The 24,529-nt window shown below is 40.0% G+C and overlaps 1 protein-coding gene across 4 annotated transcripts in view; it reads left to right on the top strand.

The window, feature by feature from the left end:
• Positions 1 to 24,529, top strand: part of LARGE1 (LARGE xylosyl- and glucuronyltransferase 1) — a 285,324-nt gene that overhangs the window by 202,418 nt on the left and 58,377 nt on the right. For all 4 annotated transcript variants that reach the window (XR_010467740.1, XR_010467739.1, XM_065039545.1 and 1 more), the window contains one exon: positions 19,375 to 19,479. Coding sequence is in view for 2 of the 4 variants with exons in the window: in XM_065039545.1 (XP_064895617.1) it covers positions 19,375 to 19,479 (105 nt within the window). In the remaining 2 variants the exon portion in view is untranslated. The remainder of the gene's footprint in view (positions 1 to 19,374; positions 19,480 to 24,529) is intronic.

Genomic DNA, 24,529 nt, shown 5'->3' with positions numbered 1-24,529 from the left:
GCCGCCCTCATCTGCCAGCACCTCCCTGCCTCTGCAGCCCTGGGACCTGTTTGTGGCAGGGAAAACTATCATCTCCTTCCTCCTTCCCCTTGTTTGTTATGCCTACTCATTACAGGTTGAGTATTTGTTATTTGCACAGCACCTAGAACTGCAGAAAACTGGATAAGCTACGCCTGTACAAATGAATTGTCCACAGGAATAAGTGTTTTCTACACTGAGCCCTTTTTACACTGTGAATTCACAGTTGCCTCTGATTTATCTCTTGTTCACTCTCAGTGGAATAATTGTCCAAGATTTACTGTGAATACGTGAAGTTATAGCTGTCTGATTTCATTGTGGTTGCTCAGATGCTATTGTGTGCGCTCCTGAGTGATAAGTGACACACACTTGGGAGGGCAAGTATTGTCTTCTATTAATGTCCAACATACAGCACTACACATGATTCTGGTACTTTTCTTCTTGCAGAGTTTCTTCCCATGAAAGCTTCAAATTACATGTACTCTCACAGCAATCAAGCAGCAATTTACACATTCTGATATGCCATCCTGGTATCATTTAAAAAATAGTGGCTGGATGCCTTTGCGTTGGGGAAAGTTGTTAGTTTTCATTTAGCTTGCTGTTCTAAGGAACTAAACTTGGGCTGCTATGGATTAGAATTCATGAAGCCCAGTTTCCCAAATGGCAAAGCCTCTCCTACACAGCCAGGTGCTCTGTGGAGCGTGCCTTGGCCAGAGGATGGTTTGCCAGCAATCCTGTTCTTGGTCTGACAGCTTTCCTCACCAACTTGCCCAGAACAGGAAAGTGGGAGGTTGTTAATCAGCAGCAAAGCCAACAGCCGGTGTTTTTATGAGAAAATATAGGAAAAATGCTTCATTCTTCTGCAGTGTGAATTTGGCAAGCCAAATTCTGGCTTGCTACAAGTTGGAATGGCTCCATTTGATATAAAAGGAGTCATACCTGCTTTCTGTATCTCAATATTGACTCCCTTAAGTCTGTGTAGATGTAGGGTCTTCATTCCCTCTTATACCATCTCACACCACTGAATCCACTTTATCAGGAACTACAGTGGTTGCTATTGCTGACATCTAAGATCACCCTGTTCAGTATAGTTTATTCAGCTGCCCTTCAAAGCCAGCAGTGCTGTGTTTCGAGGGCTTGATAGTGCTGGTGTTCACTGGAGCACCCTTGACAGATAGCACCCGAGGACACTGGTGCCCACGCAGCAGAACACACCAAATTTTAATCCAGAAACATGCAATACAGTTTCATTGCTCAAGTGTGGTCTACAGTACAAATTGAAGTTGTCTGAGAAGAGAGCAAATTCCTTGTGCAAAGGAATGAGGACCAGGGATCCTGTAGTGTCAAATCTAGACTGAACTTAGTGATGAAAGCTGCTGCAACGTGCCCATAAAGTGGCATATTCTACAGAATAGTCCACTATAAACAAGATTTAAAAAAATTTAATTAAGTTATGTACTGAACTAAGTAAAAGTTATTAATCAATCAGTCAGTCTTCAAAAAAGTAATTGACATATTCTGAAAATCTCTATTACTCCCAGTAACCCTAAAAACTTTTTCACAAGCCTCTGTGATTATCAGCTCCCAAGCCAATTTAACTGTACCATTTGGACTTCGTTCTTAGATTTTGTCTTCCCTTAATTACTGAATAAACTAACCAAAGCAACTCTATATAAAAGAGGACTGGGTTTTTTCTCTCCTTTCCAGTCAAGTATGGCCCATTTAACCAGTCTCATTCAGGAATGTATCTCAATCTGTAACCATGGAAATCATTTGATGTCAACGAATGTGAGATTGTAGAATAAGTTAATATGTCAGGCAGGTAGACTCAGACTAATTACAAAGGAGAAAAATTAAATTTAACACACACACATTTATTGACAGTAAGTAATAATGGGAAAGGAAATTAAGCAGCAGCTCATGATTGTTAAGTGGTACAGAAGAAATACATCAAATTTTTTATGAAAGCTCTGTAGGTGTTTAAATCATTTTTGGATTATACTGTGGAAACCTTTTAATATGTACAGTATCATATACCTTATAGCTTACTCCAGACTTTCACTCTGTAATCCTTACATAGAATTCAATTCATTTCCATTAGCAGTTCCATATGCTTGTTTCGGGTTTTTTTCACGCATTGGTACCTGGTACAGTTGCAGGTGTATTCATTGTGTTGGTTTCTCTCTCATTCACAGTGACCTACTGATAGAGTATATCCAGAAGTTATTAGAATTATTAAAAGAAGCTGCTTTCTTTGTTACATTGTTCATCTAGCTTCTGCTCCATATGCACATGGGCATGTGTATAGTTGTGTGATCCAAAGCTCACTAAAATTACTGAATATTAGGTCATGGGTTTTATTACACATATATTAACCCAGACTTTAATTTAATGACTGCTTGCATAGAACATTTGTTACCTAGTTTTGCTGTTCTTGAGAACAAACAATACATATGCTGTTTCCCAAACAGCAGAGTTGGGAAGAAATAATAATAAAAAGATTATAATATTTGTTTTATCTAGCTTTCTTTTCTGGTTCACAAAATTATTTATTTTACCTTCCATTCAGCAGAGGGAATGACACAGTTTAACTGGAGGTAGATTTTCCCTCTTAGCTGTCATTTAAAGGGACTCTGACAAGGCTTGTTAAACCTGAAGATCAAGTCACAGTACTTTGTTATTTGATGCATCTGTAATGATTTTGTACAAATTATTATTTTTTCTACTTCTTGTTATGTCTCGAAAGTAGAAGAAAAAACCCAAAAGGATTGATTTGCTTTCTGCAATAAGACATAGACATCCAGTATGAAAAGTGGCAACACCTCTATCTTCTGAAGGAAGATATTAAGGATTTGCATTAATAACCAATTCAGTTCTTCCCCACTGGGTTTTCTTCCAGCCAAGACAGTAGTCCAAATAACAAGAAATAGCTTGAATTGCTTCCATCCTACTTGATAGTGGCTAGAAAATTAAGTCCAAATCCTTGCATTTTATCTACCAACTAGAGTATTTCATTCAATTCTGCAGCCAAATGGAGGCAAACCAAGCTCAGATGTTCATTTCTCAGAACAGTTTGTTAAATGTGACTTCAAAAAACATTTTTGTGGAAGCAAAGAAATTTCTCTGTGCCGCAGCTCAGCCACGACTTCAGATGTTCTTCAGCACATTCCATAAGCTCCATCTGAGTTCTCCTGTCCTGGGCTAGCTGTGTCTCGCAGGTGCTGATGGGCAATAGGAGAGGCAGAGGATGTTTCGGACCTGCTGGCCTTAACTGAGCAACACTGTCCACAGTGTTGTTTTTCCCTTCTGGCACTGCAGAAAGCAATTTTCAGGAGGAAGAGCTGTGTCTTAAATTTGACATTTTTTCCCGTTTGTTGTTCTCAGGGGTCAAAAATTTCTCTGTTACGCACATGATTCCTCTTTTCATAAATAGCAAGCCTTTCCTTCTCACTATTGTTCATGTAAAACAAAAAGTTTACAATCCCTTTTCTCTCTCAACAGTCCACTAGGAGACTGCTAATATTTAGTAAGAGCTCACTGAACTGACTGACAGCTTCACATTAAGGAGAATTCCTGTATGTAAACCACTCAGACCACAGAGAGGACACTACTTTTCTAGTTTGGAAGCTGTCTGTGTTCCAGTAACACATTTGCACAACATTACAATCATCTTGTTTGGGGGAGAAGAGTATGCAAGGAGATAACAACTTTCAAGGTACGCTGATTTATCCCAGCACTCTTGCCAGTGAGTCACTCCTGTTTTGATCGTTTTGTTTTTTGAACTATAGACTCAAGAATAGATTGTAAGAAGCAAATGAAGGGAAGTTTTTTTCTCTCTTGCAGCAATTTAAAAAATAATTTTCATGTTTCATCTACACAAAGATGATTTAATTAAATACTTTAATCCTGACCACAGATCATTTATGTGGTGGCTCAGCAAGAGAAGCCCAGCATTGTCTTGTCATAGAGAATTTACTTAATCTCATCGTACCTGCTTGATAATTACTCCCTCAGATCTGTCCTTGCATTAGCTACAAAATTAGCTTAGAGGACTTGGAAAAGAAGAGGAGGGGAAAAGTCCTTCAAATTAGTTAATAATTTATGATTGCTGTTGAGTCAGTCCTCACTCAGTCTTTCTGAGGGATGAGCCTTCCTGTCTGTCGCAAAATGAAATAACATTAGGATTTTTTGGATTCTAAAGCTGATCAGAATCTGATAATGACATATAGCAAATCTTGTCTCCACCTCCAAAACAGATAATGATCTCTTTTTAATGCCTTTGTGTCTTAAGTCACATCTTACATAAATCTTCCTTTCCGTCAGTGCAGGCACATTTCTTTTCTTGCAGCATTGATCTTATAAGCTTAAATGGGAAATTGTTTCTTTTCCTTTCATGAAAAGGCAGGAGCCAAGTTCCTCTTCATGTGGCAATAACAAACAGAAGGCTGCCCCAGAATTTGAGTTATGCCTTTGCATAGATTCCTTAGACAATAAATGGGCTGAGCCTAAGTGACAGAATAAGAGCTTTAAATTTAGTGAGGAAGTCACATCTAGTTCTAGAAGGAAGGAAGCTGGAGTTTTGTGCATTGTAGAGGGCATGTTTCATTCTTTTAGTCTTTGTTGTTGTTGAGTGTGTTTGTACCATTGAAAGTGATCCTTGCATTTCTTTTGCCAATTTACAGAGTACTGTTGACAATCTGTATTTTACAGTGGTGAGCACAGAGAGAAAATCACACAAATTAGAAATAAAACAATCTTGTGAAAAATAAGTTCATTTCTGAAACCCCTTAGGGCATGATAGGGAACAAGTGTACGCCCAGGCTAAAAGTGGTGCTAATGAAGTGGGGAGTTAAGAAATGCCCCACGGGGCTGCTTAAGTCACTGGAATAGGAGGAGGCTGGAATTGGATGGACTAAAATAAGAGTTAATTAGAGTGCATTTGAAAAAGAATCTGTGAGCAGGTGATTTCACAGGAGTTATTCAGAGCCACCTACGTTATCTTTTCTTTGTGAAGAGTAAAGCCTAAGCAGATCTCTCTGTTTGGGACTACACAATTGGATTTTATGGGTGAGCACAATATTTGTGCACCTCCAGAAAAGAATCCTATAGAAAGATCAGTTTTCCCTTTTAGAAGGGCTGAAGTGGAAGATCAAGTAAGATACTGAAGGGAGATTACACAATTCTACCAGGTTATAGAATCTGTGTTTAGTGCTAACAAAGGATTTACCTTTTCTAGAGATTAGAACAAATGTACTGTAAATATCCTATTTACTGCATGCTTTTGGAGACATAAACTGATGTCCTGACAATTTTGTTTGGAGTGATTTAAAAAATTATTGCCATCATGTCTTCAACACTTTTCCATGAGCCGCATTAACAGATTTTATGGGGACTCGTTGTCCATACAGCCATCAGAGGGCCAGTGAAGAGGGGCCGCAGCTAATCCAGATGGCTGTACAAGGAGATGAACTGGGTAGGCAGCAACTCCTGCTATGGGGTGATAATTTCTCAAATTAGTGTGCTTGCTTCTACAGCATTTATGAGGCTGAGGTCCGAATTAATTCTCACAGTGGAAGCCAAGATTTCATCACTAGATTTAACTGAGTTTTACTGTTCTTCCCATATGCAGCCAAAATTGTCATCTATATCACCCTTTTTTTGACTTATTGCCTTTCTGATCTGCAAATGCATATTAATTTGTTGCTATTTTTCAGTGCTTGAAAGGCAATCCATTTTTAATTTGCTGAAGTATTAAATGTGTTTCTATTGCAATTTGTATTTATTACGGTGCTTGAAAGATCTGCAGCTTGACTGGCAAAAAGGTGACATCAGTTTCCACTGTATGGAACTACGAGCCATTAAAGGGTCTGTCTTGTGATTATCTGGTGGATGAGGGATTTCTTTTCTTTCTCCCCAAGGAAGACAGAGTGAAGCTCTTTGTTTTGTAATACCTTTTTTTTTACGTGAAAGAGGCTGATAGTACAGATAGGTTGCAGATAATTTTCTTTATCTTATCTCATATGCTTGTTCCCTTTTTCAAGTACAGTGTATCTTCTAACATCTGTGGTTATGAGAGAGTGAGTTAGCCAAGTCCATTTTGCAGCTTTCAGTTTTTATATTGTTTTCCATCTCGTCCCTAGACAGGCGAAGAGGAGAATAAGTAACGGGAAATTTAGTCATATTTGACTTGCAGTTCTTAGCCTTTTGATTACAGAATTCATTGTGATGCAAGATAGATTCAAAACTCATAACAGCTTTTTACTGCTTCATGAAAGAAATGTTGCTCACACTTCATGAATTAGTAAAGATTAAGGGGATTAACTGCTACCGTAACTTTTTGCCCTTTGCATGCTTTCCTGCAGTGGTTGCACAGCTGGCTTACTGCATTTTGATGGCCTCAGAATTCTTAATACTTACATGCCTTTCTCCCATTTTATTGATGAAATATGGTTTACTTCATCTAGACATTTTCAGTATTTGAGCTGATCCTTGTCTTTAGTATTTTTGAAGGAAAGCTGCCCCCTAAACCTTGCTATAAAAATCACTGGGAAAAAAAAAAATGGGGGGGGCAGCTCAGTAAGGCTCAGCTTAACAAAGGGACACTTGTTTAAATTTAAATCTAGGTGAAGCTTTATCCATGTTAACTAACAAAGCAGCTCACAAAAGTTTTTCCAAGCTGCTGACAGGCACCTTGCTTTTAACCACAAGACACAGTCTGTTCAAGTTCTGCCGCTGTGCCTGCCTACAGGTGCTGTCATTTTGGTCAAGCCAGACAACTGCCAGCTATTTTCAGCCTAAATCCATTTTGCATCTTGACCCTCCTGCACCTCACCTTTCAGGAGGTCTAAAGGAATTGACCTCATTAACAGGAACAATACAAAGGAGAGTTTGTAGGGTGCTAGCACTACGTTTTTCATACTAACATAGGGGAAGGAGCAGATGACCAGGAAAGGGGGGATCTGCTTGTAGGTTCTTCTTTAGCCTGTAAGGGTGTGAACCAACTTTTCCTGTTGCTTAAAAAAGTAACTGTAAAATGTGGCTGCGAACAGATTCTTGGTGAGGCCATGCTGCTCTGCAACAGGAATACAAAATTAATGAGCCTGGAAAGGGAGGGAGAATAAGCAGGAATGGTCATAACCCAGTCATTCACTGAGGATACTTGTCTCAGAGTGGAAAGTTCCAGATTTGTTTACGGAAACTGCTTTTACTTTTTGCATTTTCCTCGTCTGGTTCTTTCCAAAGAGAACAAGGTTTGGAGTGCTTTTTCTCACCAGCACTCTTTCAATATTCTCTTAGCCTGTACTGGGTGGATTTGGGAACAGGCCAGTTGTTCTGGGACGCTTTTTGAACTCCCATACAGATTTGCTTTTTCTTCTTTCCAGTGTTTGGCTTTTCCATATGTTTATTTCTGTGGCTAAAAGGAACTCTGAGCTCTTCTTTGCCTCTCACTTGGTGCAACCACTTGTAACTGTTGTCACTAAACACATTTCCAAAGTTTCTCTGATTATATTTGCTATTGAGTCTAAAGAGAACAGGCTGAGTTGTATACACATATGTAAGTCCTCTCTGTTTTGCAAGCACGATACAGAATATTTCCTTAAAACTAGATGCCAGAAAGCCTAATACTTCATGGACTTCTCTTCTGATCATCTCTCTTCCTATAGCAGAAAACAGCAGTCAACACAAAAGTTGCATCCTAGGCCAACAGAGCTTATCTCAAAGCACCTGCCTGAGAAGTTGGAGCGATGCTTTTTCACAGAGGCAGATGACATGTGAGGCAATCTTCAGTTTGACCAGAGGAAACACCCTTCACCTTCCAGGAAGAGAACCAAAGAGACTTTTCTCAACATTAGGACTAGCAGACTTTTGCACTCTTTTTGCTTTTTACCCATATAATGTCAACGTTATCCAGAGACCAAACTCCCAGTAATGAAGTCTGGGTCTCTCCCTATCTGTCTCACTAAATGCCACTTGGAACAAGCGCTTTTTTCCTTTGACAATAAAATCAATGAATGAAATATTAGACGCTTGAACCATATGATGTGCAGAATACATTATGGGAGTTGTTGTGTTTCAGTGGACAGCAAGTCTTGCCCTTTCTTCCCGTTATCATCAACATATCTACTTAATGAAACTTGCACCTTCTACTAGTCTCTCACCTCTTTGTTTTTAGACTTCAACTCTTTTGTAACACTTCAATGACTCTCTGGCTCAGGGCTGTGTAATGAAATGGTGCACTATCTGTGTACTACTGGGCTCACATTTTTCATCTGTTTGTCTCAATTAAAGCCAGACTTACACTAACTAAATAATTAAACAACAGAGAGAGAGAAGGAGCTTGGGCTGATTTTCATATCGCTTGTTTTTCTCCCTTTACTCAGTTGAGACAGCCTTCATCCTCTTTGCTTTGACGTTCTCTTCAGAACAACAGGACTCAATCAGTGCTAAGCTGATAAACAGGAAAAAAAGTGAAATGACAGTGCTGAAGTGCACTTCAGTTAAACACCCTAAAACCTCCGGAACTACCCACAAAGACTGATGTGCAGAAGACTGAACGGTGTTTGTCTTCTTACTGCTTTTTCCAAGCATTACTGGATTCTCCATCGGCAGTATTAACTACTTCACCGTCATGCTAGCAAAACATGTAATACATGTAGTAGATAGCTGAAAACTGATAACATAAACAGTGCCTAACGCTTACTAGCAATTCGTGAGACATGCGGTACTCTTCAACCTTGGAGCTCAAGGTACTGTGTGAGTGGCAGCTTCGTAATTTTATCTTTGTGCCAGTCTTGACTCTGTAGCATTGAACAGGGTTATTACATGCTGGCAAAACTGAGTCAATGCTGTATATGATTTCAAGTTGAGTTTATGAGTAGACACATTTTCAGCAAGAGAACATCTCATCCACTTTGCCCTGTAAATCCAGATGTCTCCAGGGTACAGGTTAAAAGACAGAGAAGGACATAGAGAAAGAATGGTTGTGTTCAAATTTAAGATCAATTCTCTGCACGTTTATTAGATTTTTGCAGTGCTCCGTCTCCTGCTGGCAAAATAACTTGCAACACTGTGTCAAGATAAAATTTTCCATTCTCTTCTGCAGGTTGTACTTTTCTTCTTATATGCACATCTGCTCTTTAGCCAGACTGTAGAATCATGCCCCACTGAGAGAGGATGAAGCTCAACGAAGAGGTGACCCATCTGTGATTGCACAACCAGTCAACATTAGAATGAGAAACAGATCCCAAGACTCTTGAGCTCATCACTAAAGCATGAGGCTTCTGGTACAGCCACTGTTTTGTTGTATCAGACAGATGCATCTCTTATTCTGTAGGCACAAGATGCAAGACAGCAGGTTGTTCTTTGGTATCAGAGCTCTATCGCATTTCCCAAATGGGACTAATGGTGCCTAGTCGTTAAATGTGAGCAAATGTTATCTGTGTCATCTTACCATCTGAAACTCCTGATGTATAAATAATTCCTAGCTGTAGTGTTTGTGAGCTCTAACCTGTCCTGAAGCCCATAATCAAAAGGATAAGGTGAGCCGTTTACATAAACCTATTGTCATTATAGTCAGGGCCATTAATAGCATTGGCAAGAAGCGCTTGGCAGTAGCAGCATCTTACAGCAATCGTCGTCTACTGAAGAGACAACTCCTGAATTTTCATCTTGAAAAATTTGCATGAGCTGGTGAAGCCACATAGCCAAAGGGAAATGCAGAGCTTGTTTATTTTTTAACAGAACTGAACCTAGCAAAGGGGAAAAATAATGTCAACATAGTTGGAATTCAACACCGTGTACAATAACTTGGCAACTTTTTTAACATCAAGTGGGCGATTACAGCCTTTTTCTACTCAATATGGCGCTCTGTTCTGGTTTGGGTTGGGTTTTTTGTCACCATAAGCCAAATCCTTTTTGTTTTGTTCATCTTGGGTTTTTTTCTGCCACCATTTTTATATTCTGAGACTTCCCTTATGCTCAAAGAAAGTACTTATGATACATACTGATTTCTTGCTTACAAACAATCCTGGTGTGTCCATCGATTTAGAAGATTTGTTCTTTTTAAATAAAAAGGTAGGGGGTTTAATATCTTGCTATTTATATGCGGTAACTGCCGAAAAGGATATGAAGTAGGAAGCTGTGCACAGTTTCTCTAAACAGTCTCCAGAATATTAGAAAGCTCTTACCCTCTGTCTCTAATTCATTGCTGATAAACAGCAGTTTACTATTCCAGCAACCTCAAACACCAATTACTGAAACCTGATGAAGTGTAGTGAAGCAGCAGTGTTATCTTCACTTTACAGAACAAAAGTGAGGAATGAGCATCCAGCCGCTAACCTCTGGTACCCTGGTGTGCATCTGACTTAACTTTGTTCAGTTCACGGAGGCAGCTTAAGGTTTACATTGCTACCACTGAAAGCCAAGGGGAAAATGAAGAGACATGCCCAGGATCCCAAGTGATGTACTCATAGCAAATCCACAGCAGAGCAGACCACAGCAGTCAGGGATGGGATGAGAAAAGCTCAGCGATCGGTGGCCCCAGTAAGCTGACAGCTGCTCGGAAAACCAGCTGAGTGGGAATTTCTAAATGCTGACTGGGTGTCAGGGGCACGTCGGGCACTAGGCTGCTTAATACAAGGGTGTCTCTCCTGGCACCTGTTCATAGATCACTCACCCCCCTGGTGACCTTGGAAATGTCACTCCATCACCGTGTGCCTCAGTTTCTCATGTTGTAGGGAGGTCTCACCTTTCCTTTGTACAGCACTACTAGTGAAAGGCATTGCGTTAGAGTTAATTGCTGATTACACATTGCAGCATGCTGCTCAGCTCCCCCATACTGAGGTGTGTTTTCACCAGTGAAGTTTGTGCCAGCCAAAATGTGCATACCAGGACATTATCCCCTTTATAAAATTGATACAGTTGCGACAGGCTGAGTCCTAGTGCACAGACAGTTCTTTTCATGCTCTTCACACGTTCCTGCAAGACAGTTTTATTGCATTATCTTTGGCAGCAACAAAGAAAGCATTTTTTGTTCAATGATCAGGTATTCCTGCATAGCACAGATTCAGATGGTTTTCATAGCTTGTATGTTCCTTAAACACTGAGCATAGTCCTTTAAAAGTTTCTTTTCTCTCAGACCAATGCCTGAATATTAGAACTAGTGGATTGGAACTCACTGTGTTCACTAGGCCATTTTGCTGCTTTCAGCGCAACAAGTTTTCAATTTTGTAAGAGTGTGGGGGTTTTATATTGAATAAATTAAAAATCTAAAAGGAGACCATGATGAGCAAGAAGCAGTCTCGGGGCACACAATCTTTAAGCAGCCATTGGTGTACCTAGAAAAACAAACGAGGTGTAGTTAGAGCAAGGAGTACATCTCGCTGACCTCCTGCAGCCTGGTTAGGACAGAATACCTGTCACCCGAGAAAGGGTTCGTGTCAAGTCTCCTCCTGCTGTTAATTAGATGTCAGTTCTGCTGCTGGGACATTTTGTGCTGTAGACAGTGACATAAAACCAGAGGTGAGGATGGACAGGCTCAGCAGCACGTGAAGCTGGTGTGGGCATCCCTTCTGATCTAGCTTACAGTTTCACAACTGTTTCAGTGGTCAGGCTCATTCTTCCACAGTCTCCATGGTAGAGCACTTTTCCGGCAACATGTCAGGCATATCCTTTCCTGCCATGCAGAAAACAAACACTTCTGTGCGTGTCCAGATCATAACATCTTCGACTTCTTAAGTCGCTGGCAACTCAGTAGCCCTGTTGTCACGGGCACACGAAGCCTTGCTATTGTCACAGAAAACCTCAAAAAGTATTGTTCCAAAGTGGAAGGTTTTTTTCTACACTTACTCTCTTGTGCTCAGCTGCTGAGAATCCATTTCCCTGAAATTCTGTAGATAAAAGTGCTGCAAACATTAATGATAGATTCACTCACTTTGCTGTAGTTTGCTGGACTCCTCACTGTCCTCTTCATTTTCCAGCAAGCTCCTTGGAGGAGAGGAGAAAATGCATGAAAACCTAAGATATTCTCTTCTTTTGATTGATTTCATTCTTTCATCTTTCCTTATGAAGATGAATCACAGGTTTAGCTCTTTACTCCAACCTTTCTCCATTCAATTCTGTGTACTTCATCCTCTTGATCACCTTTTGTGTATGATTGTGCCTTTTGAATCCTCCCTCCTACCACCTACAAAACATTTGTCATGTTTCTTTCTGTACAGACTCTTGCTGAGTTATTCTTCTCCTGGGGCCCAAGTTGCTGTAACTTCTTTTGGCCTGGCCACATCACAACCTCGGAGTACATCCAACCGTCAGCTTATACCATTGATTTAGATCCTTATTCCAGAATTGCTAGTCTTCCTTTATTCCTTTCACTAGCTCCTTTCCCCTTCACTGGGTCAACCTGTCCCATCTTGTCTTTCCCTACCCTTGCTGTACTGTATCTGCCTCTGCTTCACTTATCTACCCTCCTTCTTTGTCATGCTTCACTGCCTGTCTCCTTCCTTCCTCTCCTGGCACCAGTGTGCTTTCCAACATGATGCTTCCATGCATCCATCCTCTCCTCTCCTGAGACACTCCTGTGGTACCTCCAGTACCCGTGGTACCTTCAGCTACACTTTGGTCTCCTTGTCTTCCAAGTTGCTCCTTAATAACTGTCCATGCACTTTCTCTCTGTAAGCAATTAGTCCACTAAGAAGGGCTAATTGCTGTTGGGAAACAGCAACATATTTGATGCAAATGAGATGTTGAATTAAAACTTAAACACGTGTAGGAGGTCTTTTTCCCCAAAACTTTATTTTTCCACATATAAAATATAAGTTCTTCATGGTATGGACTGCCTTTTCCCCTACCTGCCTATATGCAAAAACACACATGCACATCAGTATGTATTTATACATTTATATATGTGTGTGTTTATAGGTATATGCAGGTGTATGTGTGCATGCACATATAATGCATATATCATTTATGTATATGCAAACCTGTGAAATAAATGCACAGTAGGGGTTGAAGTGTTCAATTCTGTTGAACATAGTGTGTCCTGCACTGTACAGGCACATAATAAAGTGTCATCCTGTGTTTCTAAGAACAGGGAAGCTTGTGGTACAGTGCACACACAAGATTCCATGTGGATATTTTACACTGGATTAATCGTAAAATTTCTAAAATCTTTCTAGAGGAAAGTGCTGAGAATTTTTGTGATAGAAATAGATTTTCAGAGGTAACTCAGAGCATTTGTTGCATGAGAAGACAGAGGGTTTTTTAGGAATGAGAGAGGACATGGCAGTAGAAGAGAGGAGTGAGTTTGAGAGCAGGAAGAAACATGAATTGATATAGACAGTGCTGGAATTGCACAGGGCATTAAGAGTGAGGATGAAAAGCTTGAATTTGACAGTGATGTGAAAAGGTGGATGAGAGATGTGGCAGGAGAAGTGAAAGGTTTTAGAAGCCATGTATTTTGTATGAACTGGTGCAAGATCAGGGACAGGAAGGCCATAGAGGAGGGGTCAGTCACTCAGGCAAGGCTTAACATGAAGTGCAACACATTCAGCTGGTATCAATAAGCATAAGCACACAGATCATGCAGATTTACACCAACTAAAAGGATGTATGGCCTCACGTATTTCGGAGAGGAGAGGTGTCTTATGCAGATATTTAAAAGATAAAGAGATCAAGAGAAGGGGAGAAGAGGGAAAGGACATTAATGAAAGATTTTAACTCCAAGTGGTGCGGAAAATAACCCATCTTCATTGTACCACTATAGATTCTGCTAGTCCTGACTATGTTCATCAGACTCGGTACTGGCCAATTGAGAAATGTTCCAGCATTCAGGATATGTACATTTTCCCTCTTCTGTCACCTTTTTATTCTCTGTTTCTGTGTCCCATTTTGGGAGCAGAACACTACAGTTCTGATTCCTGCCAAGCTTGAATCTTAAATTCTTGTTGGGTTCTTCTCCTTTCAGCTTGCACTGAAGACATGCATTGCTCTGGCAGCACTTGGCTGTGGCTCCAGCATTCGTGTCTGTATTAAATTCCTAATGATCTAAACTATGGCTGTTAAAATAGCCCAAAGTAGCAAGTCAGAGTTCTGCTCTGTTCTTCTTTAACAACCTCCACAGTGTAGAAATTGCTTATTTCTTGTGTTTCTTAAGGCTGAAAAATACTTTGCACTTGCTTTTCACTTTGGAAGCCCATACCAAATACAACTAAAAGTTGAGAATGTGACAACCAGAGAGCTGTGCTGAAATGGATCTCTCCTGTGATACCGGCTCACTCTTTGGCCATGGGCGATCAAAAGGTGGCACCCCACCCCTTCCCACCACTCTAACATGCCTTTTTGCTTTCCCTTTTTGGAAACAGCCTCATGTCCTGAGGACCACAGAAAGTGCAGCCCACCCAGAGTATGTGATGTGGGCCCATTGTTCCTGCTGTGATTGCAGTGGAGCCATGTGGAACTCTCTAAGGCAAAAAGAAAAAAGGGCTTCTACGGAAGCATTATAGCAAAATTCCTCAAGGCAAGAGCTGAGGTTAGGGTCCTTTGTACCAAAGACTCTGGAGAAGACAGGATTCTCTAAAACTGGGAAAAAATCAGGGCGGAATAGGAAAGTAATTGTTCACAGACAGCAAGATTGTACTGGGGCACCAAATGAAACTGACAGATACCAAACTCAACATAAATAAAAGCTCATGCTTCTTCAAATGTGTGACATGCCACAAGCCTCTGGAAGCTGGAGGACCAGTATTCAGAAGTAGCACCATACAGCTGCCCTGTGGTGCTCCTTTGCTAAACAGCTGCTGCTCCCAGCTGCTGGAGACACAAAACTGTGCTGGACGGAGTAACTGGTGTTGTTATCCCCATTTTTATTAAGGGAGAATCGAGAAAGAGGCTGTTATGTGACCTGTCCAGTGTCACCCAAGAGATCAGAATCAGAGCTGGGAGCTGAGATGAGCTTTGGAGTCCACGTCCATGCTTGAATCAGAGAATCGTGCTTTCCCCTCTGTTAGTCACCAAAAATCTATGAAGTGAAAACAGAATCAAAGGCATTGAGTTGTCAGGCTCAGAAGTATCTATTTTTTGCTTTTCCATGGAAACCTCTTCCCAGTGACAGCTAAGCTTTTGCAAGGAGAAAAGCACTTCTCATCATGCAAGAGCTGTCAGGGAGCTATATTGGGCAACAAGCTGTAGCTGTGCAGCTGCCTTCTGGAGGAGCGTCGACCCACAACCAGGCGGCATACAGCCCCATTCCCGACAATCCAGCTGTAATTCTGCCTGCTCAATAATTTTTCACCGTGGTCATGCCAGAATCATAGCCTTGTTTTCTGTTGTCTGGCTGTTAGTGGTGATGTACGAATAAGTAAGAAAGACAGCTTGATTTTCACAAGGTAACTTTTGCCTGGAGTAACAGGGAGTGAGAGGAGCTCGCTTAATCTTAACTGCAGGGCCAGAGCGGAAAACAACGACAGAGCTTTTGCTGCTGTTGATAGTATTTTATTTTAATAACTCTTAGGAAGAAGAAACAGTCAGCTCAGAATGCTGAACATTTCAAATTCATTATGGTCGCCACTGTGTTCTCATCTGCTGGAAGAATAACTCCCATAAGTCTTTTATCAACATGCCTGTAACAACAGGCCATGGTGGCAAGGAACTCTAGTCCTTCTCCTCAGAAAAGCTCAATTCAGGTTTCTGTATGATCAGAGGTGAAATTAAGCTGGTGAAAGTTTCCACAGACCTGCATGTACTTTGTGGGGAAGAGCGGCCAAAGGAGAGGTCAGGACTGATTGATGGTCAAAGAACTATGGGCAAGGAGAGCGTTCATCATGCCTGCTCAATAGCATGCATTGCTTTGGCCCATGCTTTGTTTTAGAACTTCATAATGTATTTGAAGAAGTAAATAACTAAATGAAGTAACTGGTAAGGCTCAGAGACACTGGACAGATATTCTCGCAATGATTCATTAATATAAAAAAACCCAGTGAGTTTTGAGTGAAACATTTTTAGTTTTTCAATATTGGAAGGGCAAATCTTATTTTATTTTGATTGAACTTTTAGGTACATAGAATAATATGGTATATATTATGCATCTGTATTGTCTCACATTGATATTATTGAAAATGAGGAGGGGTTGTATATTTAGATGTGGTTATTTTGATATCTTTATATCAAATTATTTGGGGATTTTCTTCCAGAGAATATTTCTGAATTCCTTTTTTTTTTTTTTTTTTATAGTGATTCAGAATGAAAACGTTTTTTGAAACCATCAATATTTGCTATGCAGCTGAAGTTCTGTTTTCCTGATCACTTCTGCCCTAAGTTAAGATCATAGAGACAATGTAAAGGAAAATAAAACTGTGTTCTCCTTTGGCAGAGACAACAGCACTATTGCAGGCTGGGGAAAACAGAAATATAACTAGAGAAGGTACAAAACAATCTTCATAAATTTCTCCAAGGTGGCTTGGAAGACAAGCCATTTTGTCTGCGTGGTAGGTTTTTAGACAGCAGCAAGAGTTACACAAGCCTGACAAGTCACACGCGTTACTCTAGGTCAGTACGTGGACGTGTGTGCACTGCAAAAGCCAACTAAAGTGTGTTAGCCAACACATTTTACTTCGTATTTGTGACAAGGTAAAAAGACATGAACAGGCAGTTATTCCAGCTCAGTTGATAAACAGTAAGTCATATTATCTGATTCATGTATCTAAGCCTTAAAGCTTACATGGTGTTAATTTCTGCCTTCATCCGTGTCCTGTATCAAATGTCAAGGAATACTGGTGAGAGCAGGATTTGTTCAGGTACCTTCAAAAATGAAGGGGAAAAGAGGAAGGAAATAATACAGCTGCAATAAATATGTGCGAACATAATTTCCTGAGCCTTTTCAGTTTATCTTAGCAGGAGAAATAATAACTGAGAAATAAGTATTTCAGGGATACATTGTTAGAACTGAGATTTTGGACTGGTAGGTGGGAAAGGAAAACCATTAACAAGCAGCAAGGTCTGTTCATTTTTTATTATTCATCGGTTTGAAGGCTGTGGCTTGTTGGGAAATGCATGGGGCTAAAATAATGAAAGCAGATTGATGCTCCATGGTAAGGAAGTTCAGTATCTGCTTCTTGCAAATGAAATTCTAACATTTCTTTTGATGTTAGCAGTACCGGCCTGAGAAGTATCTGTGGACTGCTGAGTTGTGAAGTGCATTGTTAGAATATGGGCAGGGTCACTCTCTTCCTACCAGCTGTTTCAATCCGTTCCAGCCCAGCTGCACCTGCGTTTTTTATTGGTTTGTTTGGGGTTTTTTTTGATTGGTTGGGTTTTGATTTTGGTTTTGTTTGTGGGGGTTTTTGTTTGTTTTTCTCATCCTTTACTAGACATGGTAGCTTCTTTTTTTGATTTATTCTACCTCATTGATAAGGGAGTGCTTATAGACAACAGGCAGTCTTCCCAGCACAGAATCAACAAGTGTTTGTTGAAATTGTGCCCTTCTTCTTTTTTTGGCTAAGACTCATTTCAGCCAGTTGAGATCCCTTTCATATTTCATCACAGTATATGGCCTGTGGCACCTCATGGGCTGTCTAACGTGTTCCATGTGTCTCACAGGTTGAGAGATGCTACAGTTTATTAGTATAAACAAATCATCAGTTGCTTAGGATGCATCTAACTTGTGATTTCCTTCCTTTTACATTGCACACTGTTAATATTACCATTTTTTAGTAGCACCAGTGGGCTGATAAATGCATGGTGGTCTTTTATATGATCCTTTCAGCTCTCCCACAGATTTTGCACATTCTTAAAAATGAGTTATGGAGTATATTGTGGAAAAAAAAAAGTGAAATATATATAATATATAATGGAAAAAGGAAAGACATCATTAGAAATTTAGGTCTGGGGAGGACTGGCATGTTGTGATTAGGATAGAGTAGGATGATCCTGAACAGTGATGGGGAGTAGACTTGATAATCTCTCAAGGTTATTTCTAGATTGTTTTCCATTCACTCCTGGAATGCTTTTGTAATGTTCTGATTTGTTATATGCATTGGCCACTGTCTGCTGCTCACACTCTTTGAAACAGCATTTGAGACACATGTGGAGTTACTGTTGTTCGGCTGAGTTATAGATACCACAGGAGGGTATCGCAATCGCCTGACCTAGCCTAATGTCTCCCTTGCCAATTATGAAATTGAATTAATCACTTCTGTCTTTATGTCTTGCTTCTCAGCCCAGTCTTGTCTTAGGCCATGCTGATTTTTTAGTAATACAGCCCTGGTCCTACATAAGCAACATATAATGATCATGTAATGCTTTCACCACACTGCTGTGACCATACACCCAATTTTATGAGCATAGCTGGGGTTTGAAAATGTGCCTTTAGAGCACAATGCTTTCTCAGAAGGGTGCAAAATAATTTCCAGTCCCAATCTTAGCTCCCTCACTGAGCAGGTCCCTCTGTCAAAACGCCATTCCCTTTCTTTAACTAGAACCAAATGCAGTTTTACCCCTCCCTACATCCGCCATCACCGGAGCACCATTTCAATCACTTCTTTTATTTACATTTTATACAGCACATTTCAGGATAGATAATTAAGTCCTTACCTATACAAACATTCACGTTTTAGTTGATTTTTAAGCAGTGCAAACCTTCTAGACACGTTTGATTTAAAACACATTTTATTCTAGCTGAAGCCAGCTGCTGATCGATGTAAGCTAAACCAAAATAAGCCCATCTAAAACTGAAATCATAATTTCTATGCAGCATTCCACATAGGCTTACCTAAATAACTTTTAAATTACTCTCTTAAATTAAAACAGTGCAACATTCTTATGTAGACGAACTCTTAGAATCCAGTATTTTCCTCAGCAAAAGGGATTTCCTTAGTGACTGATAAAAAAAAATTCCCTGAAACTAGTGAGGAGGGGGCATGGGAAGATAATAATTTGTTATACTGAGCCTTGTTCTTCAATTATATTATCTCCATCAGAGTATGAACAAATCTTCATATTAGATGATCAGTTTACCAACACTTATTTCTCACTAGGAGGATTCTCCATCATTGTATTCCAAAATCAAGCAGCATTCAGATTCGTCTGGGTGATATTTTTTTGTCAGCACAACAAAGGTTCCCACAGTGTTTAATTACTCAGAGTAGCCAGGGGAGAAGGAGAGAAAGGAGCTGTGCTGAGCTGGCTGTGCCAGGATTGCTGTCTGTTACCCAAGCAGGCGGCTTCCTAAGGTGTGAAAGGGAGGCAGCATCCAAACTTCTGTCTTCTGTTTCCACTAACTCTCCCTCACCAGATTTCGTGTGTGTTTTCCACTCACTGACTGTCTTTTGTCTCATGATCTTTTTGCAATTTGCTCATTTCCAGGGCAGCAGGTTCTTGGCTTGGTGGAGAACCAGAGTGATTGGTATTTGGGCAACCTTTGGAAGAATCACCGTCCCTGGCCGGCTCTTGGAAGGGGCTACAACACCGGTAGGCCCCGAGTGTTTTCTTTGACTTAGCGTTTGTGTTGAGGTGGAATCAGTCTCATCATATAGACAGTATGCGATGTGGCAACTTGCACCTCTCTTCCTAACCTACTGCAAAATTTGTCATTTAAAGCAGTAAAAATGATGCAGTGCGATGCATTTTGGAGTTTCTGGTGCTGTACTAGAGAATCTCTTCCTTCTCTAAATGTTCTCAAGGAGATTGTGTGGCATCCCCTGGGGAAGGACAGAGCTTTTCAGCAGTTTGACACGTCCTCAGCACATTTCCTGCAAGATTCCTCTCCATGATGAAGCATATGTAGGTCCAGCAAGAGGGAAAGCATAGGAATTAAGGCTTATTTTCTGTAGAGAGATAAATAGTGTCACAAAATGTCAGCCCAATAAAGATACAACTCCTGCAGGACAACAATGGTATCGTAATTGTCCTAATAAAATGCAAACTACTGGCCATCAATTTCTGCTGCCATAAGAAAGAAATAAAGGCGCTAGATCAGAGATTTTATTAGGTTACAAGAGACACGTCTTCCTGCTGATTTGTGTTTGGTATACGAGAAAACATACCAGGTGCATAAAGAACACACACACACATCTAAATCATTTCGATCCTTGGTTTCACATGCTGATGCTGTGAGTTAGGCTCCCCCTCTATTTTTAATAAAAGGGCAGAACAGATGGGGAAGCCTCCATTTAGAAGAGATGCGTCCGTTTAACTAGCCCTGCACAATCAGGAAATTATTCACCATAACAGTGGGTTTGCTTCATAGAAATACATTGGATTGAATTAAACAGTAACTAGAAAAAGGATTTCACAGGTTGTGGTTGGGTCATCTGTGTTTCTATATTCCTTTGTATATACAGAGGAATAACGCCAGTTTTTTGTGAACTCGTATTTCTGTCTCTGCAAAACATCTCTGATCTGTGAAAATGTTTGAAATAATAGCCTAACAGAAAACAGATAGATACAGATACAGGATTTTGGCAAAAGAGGTTTGTTTCCTGGTTCCCCACTTGCCAGAGCAGAATTGCATATATAAAGGCTTGGACTGCCTGCTGCCCCAGCCCCCTCACAAAAGCATGAGACAGAGGTAAGTTTTATGGATTTGTCCTGAAACCTGAAAGCTTATGTTATACACAGCTAAACTTTTTGAAGTCAATTCTGTTCATTGTTACACCACAAAACAGTATCTTTTCTTCTACAGCCTTTTATAGCTACTTTCTTTCTGCCACATTTTTGCTTTTTCCTTTCTGCCATTTTAATTCCGGCAGGGGGACATGTGTCACAACCACATAACATTAGAATAACACAGAAATGTATGGTGGGTAGTATCTAAAATGCAATTATGTAAATAAAAATGCTGCGAAGCTTTAATTTATAGTGTCTTAACTAGCTGTTCCAAATGTTTTATAGGGATATCAAATGTCAGTATATTGCAAAATTCTTCCACTGAAAGCAAAAATAATTGAATGTCTGCAGTCAGATACATTGCGGGTGTTAATTTTTGCTATGTGTTAATACATACCTACCAGGCCATGCATAATCCTGCCCATGATTTTAGTTTGCTCACAATTTTTTTCCTCAGACAACTCACCTGTAGTTGTAGAAACTTTTTTTTAAGAAAGAAAACCAGAAGGTAGGTGATGAATGGAAGATTGACAAATGATAGTAAGAAGCGGAATGATGTTTTTTCAAGTACATGGAACAAGAAGTCGCGAAGTGAAACTGTGCAAGCTCTGAGAAGTAGCAAACAATGTTATTGCCAGAATCAGCATCATTTACTATAATTTTCTTAATTGAATTCATTGTTTGCCTCAGTAATTTAGTAGAGATTGGAGTTATAAGTCTCTCAAGGAAGATGAAATACCAAGTGAAACTGGAGCTTGTTTGAAGTGTACAGTAAATTACAATAATTGACACCAAAAGCAACACTGTGGCCAAGGAGGATTCAGAAAACTAAAAGGATGGAGGGGGAACAGGAAAGAGAGGCAATAACTCTAAACACTCATGAAAGACAGTGGGCCAGAAAAGTCTCTGAAATGCAGGAGCTTAAAGTTGTTCTTAGGAACAGTAAAAGGGCCCCCAAAAACATGAAACTTGAATAAGCTAAACAGAACTGGATTGGGGGAGGCTCTCAGACAGTCTTTGCTCTTGCTCTTGAGACAGTGTTTACTACAGTCCTAAGACACAATCCGAAGAAAAGGAATTTTTATGTGAGGCTCTTCAGCCAGACCCAGCCCTGGCAGATTTTATACAGAAGCATCCCTCAAAGTCAAAATTCTTCCACTGCTTCATCCTGATTTCTGAAGCAAATAATTTATCTTTCATTCCTACCTTTCTATGTCTGAACCACTCTGGACAACATACAGGTTGAGGGAGTCCCAGAAGGCAAATACATTAAAGCCAAAGGTGTGTTTGTTCCTTCTCCTCTAGCTCTTTAAATCCAGTAAGCATGTGTGTTCAACTATTCCTGTGTGCCCAGCCAAATCTCCTGATAGCCAGTACAGATTTTCAGGGAAAGATTTAGGTTGTTTTTCATCTTTTTTCCTCATTTGCACAGGCAGATAATCTGTGATAATATAAACCTAGAAAAAACAAACCAAATTCAAAAGTCAGTTCAGTGACAATTTAACTGGTGTTTAAAATGTTTGTAGTAGAACCCTTATTTAAGATAACATTCCCTTCCTCAAGCCATTCTAAACACATTCCTTCTCAACCATAAAGGTACCCAGTTTTTTTCAGTACCGCTTTGGCCAAAACTCAGTAAGCTGCTTAATCAAATACTTTTTTTAGTATATCATCCACTCCATTTTGCTTGCTAACACTGAGATTAACTCTCACAGATTCCTCATATATCAGTTAAAGCGCACTTTTCTCTCTGTATAATCTATATTGTCTTTCACTGCCTGAATTGTGCTTTTTTAAGTATTACCTGAGCTGCATTATGATTTTTCTCTTTACAGATTTTAAACTGACAGCTCCAGAATTACACTGTATGGTTTGATGTTCATTTCTGGAGTAACAGTCATCTTAGTCCTCAGAAAAATGCCTTGTCAAAGAAATTCTAAACATAAAAGCTTTTAGTACTTTGTCTGCCTTATGCTTTCCATCATGGTGGAGAATAGCTTTGAAAAGCAGTTTCTGGTGACTGTTATCATGATTTCAGGCCAATTCCTTGGCTGGTGTCAATCACCCCTGGTTTCTCTGGCTTTAGTGCAGCAGGGTTGACTTACATCAGCTGAGACGGACTCCACGCCTTTCAAGTGGAACTTTAGGATGGATCTGTGCCTGTCATTTGGGTGCCAGGAGGGCATTTGTAAAAACTTAGGCTCAGGGGATTTCAGACTTCTGGACTTGAAAAACCCATCCTGAAGTTTTGAGGCACACATGAAATACACTGCTTCAGTGCGGCTACGAGATACTGTAAGGAGGTGTCTCAGCAGCCTGAGCTGAAGATTCATCCTGCCACACTGAGAGATGTCACATCACCAGATTTGTGGATTGAGAACAGAAGGGAATGGCTAGCACCCAACCATTACCAGGCTACGTGTGCACCGTGCATTATTACTCCCATGTTTGCAATGACAGGAAGAATGCTAGAATGAATCTCTTTCATTTGGTGTTTCCCTGAAGAAAAGGACCTATGGAAGATGGATTGGAAGTGGGAAGCATATGTTCTGTCATTTTTGCATAATATTTAACAATCATGAATAATAAGGGCTAGCATAGGGCAGACTGTTTATATGAAATTACACTGGATCACAGCTTGTGCTTCTTCATGATGATATTGTGCATCTTCAGTGTGGAAAACAAATTATTAGTAAAGCAGTGCAAAATGAGAGAGTCATGGAACTGCCTGTGGTCCTGCTCTGGAAACATGATAACCAGTTTCACCTTAGCTTCACAAATTTCTGCTCGTGACATTATGATAATGGATCTGATGTTAAGATGAGCTGAGTACTTTTAATTTAATCAGACATTTCTTTTTTTCACAAATCCTCACAATTAATGCTTTAAATAGTTATTCTTGCCTAATTCTGGATAGATTTGTTACCAAAATGCCTTTTTTTTTCCCCCTGAAAGTGTCAGAGTTCGATGACACCCATCTGAGTAGAGCACTAATTCACAAACTGTGTTCCATAGAGCCTGACTAAAACTAGTGCTTTTCTTCATGATGTAAATAAAAGACTATAGTGGTTGCCTGAGAGAGGAGACTTTTCCTGTTTATCTCAGTGAATGAATAAGTCAGAGAACTCATGGTTTATAGAACCTTTAAATGCCCACCATCAGGGCCTGACTCAGTTTAGCCATGCTGTTTCTAAAAGCCATTGCAGTATTCCTGCCTCCTACGTAAAACATTAGTCACGTTTGGTACTGGAACTGGTATCATTAGGTTTGGTTGTAAGTACAGGAACCTTTACAAACAGATGAAAAGTACATTTTAATGAAAAAAAAAAAATGAAAGCCAACACCAATGTCAAAGCAAAAAGTAAAACTTTCTTCACCTACTCAGATTCACGCTATACCAGCTTTTTGGATTAGATTACTCCTTCTTTAAGGTATTATGAGCTCATTCAGCAGATACTGTTATCAGTGCAAAGCATACGGCTATGTACGTGTACACACAAAGATGCATTTGAAGTACAGGTATCACACACATTGTACAGGTAGTAGTTTAGGAAGGGCCAACACTTTCTCAGTCTGTCTGTGTAGATGGTGGGACGGTAAAATGATAATGCTTTCCATGACCAGATCCCTATCCCTGTTGGTTATAATCAGTAGCTTGAACTTAAAAATAAGCTATCTTAAAGCTGACTAGCTTCAAAGAATAGCTTCCTTTCCAGTCTTTCTCATGCAGTTCCTAAAGCATGTGATGTACTGAGAACTTGTTTACAGCACACTTGACATTTCTGAAATGTGGGTCAATATGTATTTGATTTTGAAAATGGTGCCTCTAGTTTGAGAGGCCTGTCTGCATAATAATGGCGTTGCTACAACTGGATTAGTCTACTGTTCATTGCATTCTCTGGGATACATCCTC

The sequence above is a fragment of the Columba livia genome, chromosome 1, assembly GCF_036013475.1.
Source record: "Columba livia isolate bColLiv1 breed racing homer chromosome 1, bColLiv1.pat.W.v2, whole genome shotgun sequence".
NCBI classification, from domain to species: Eukaryota; Metazoa; Chordata; class Aves; order Columbiformes; family Columbidae; genus Columba; species Columba livia.
The sequence above is the reverse complement of the archived record's forward strand: the minus strand, read 5'-3'. Positions and strand labels throughout refer to the sequence as shown.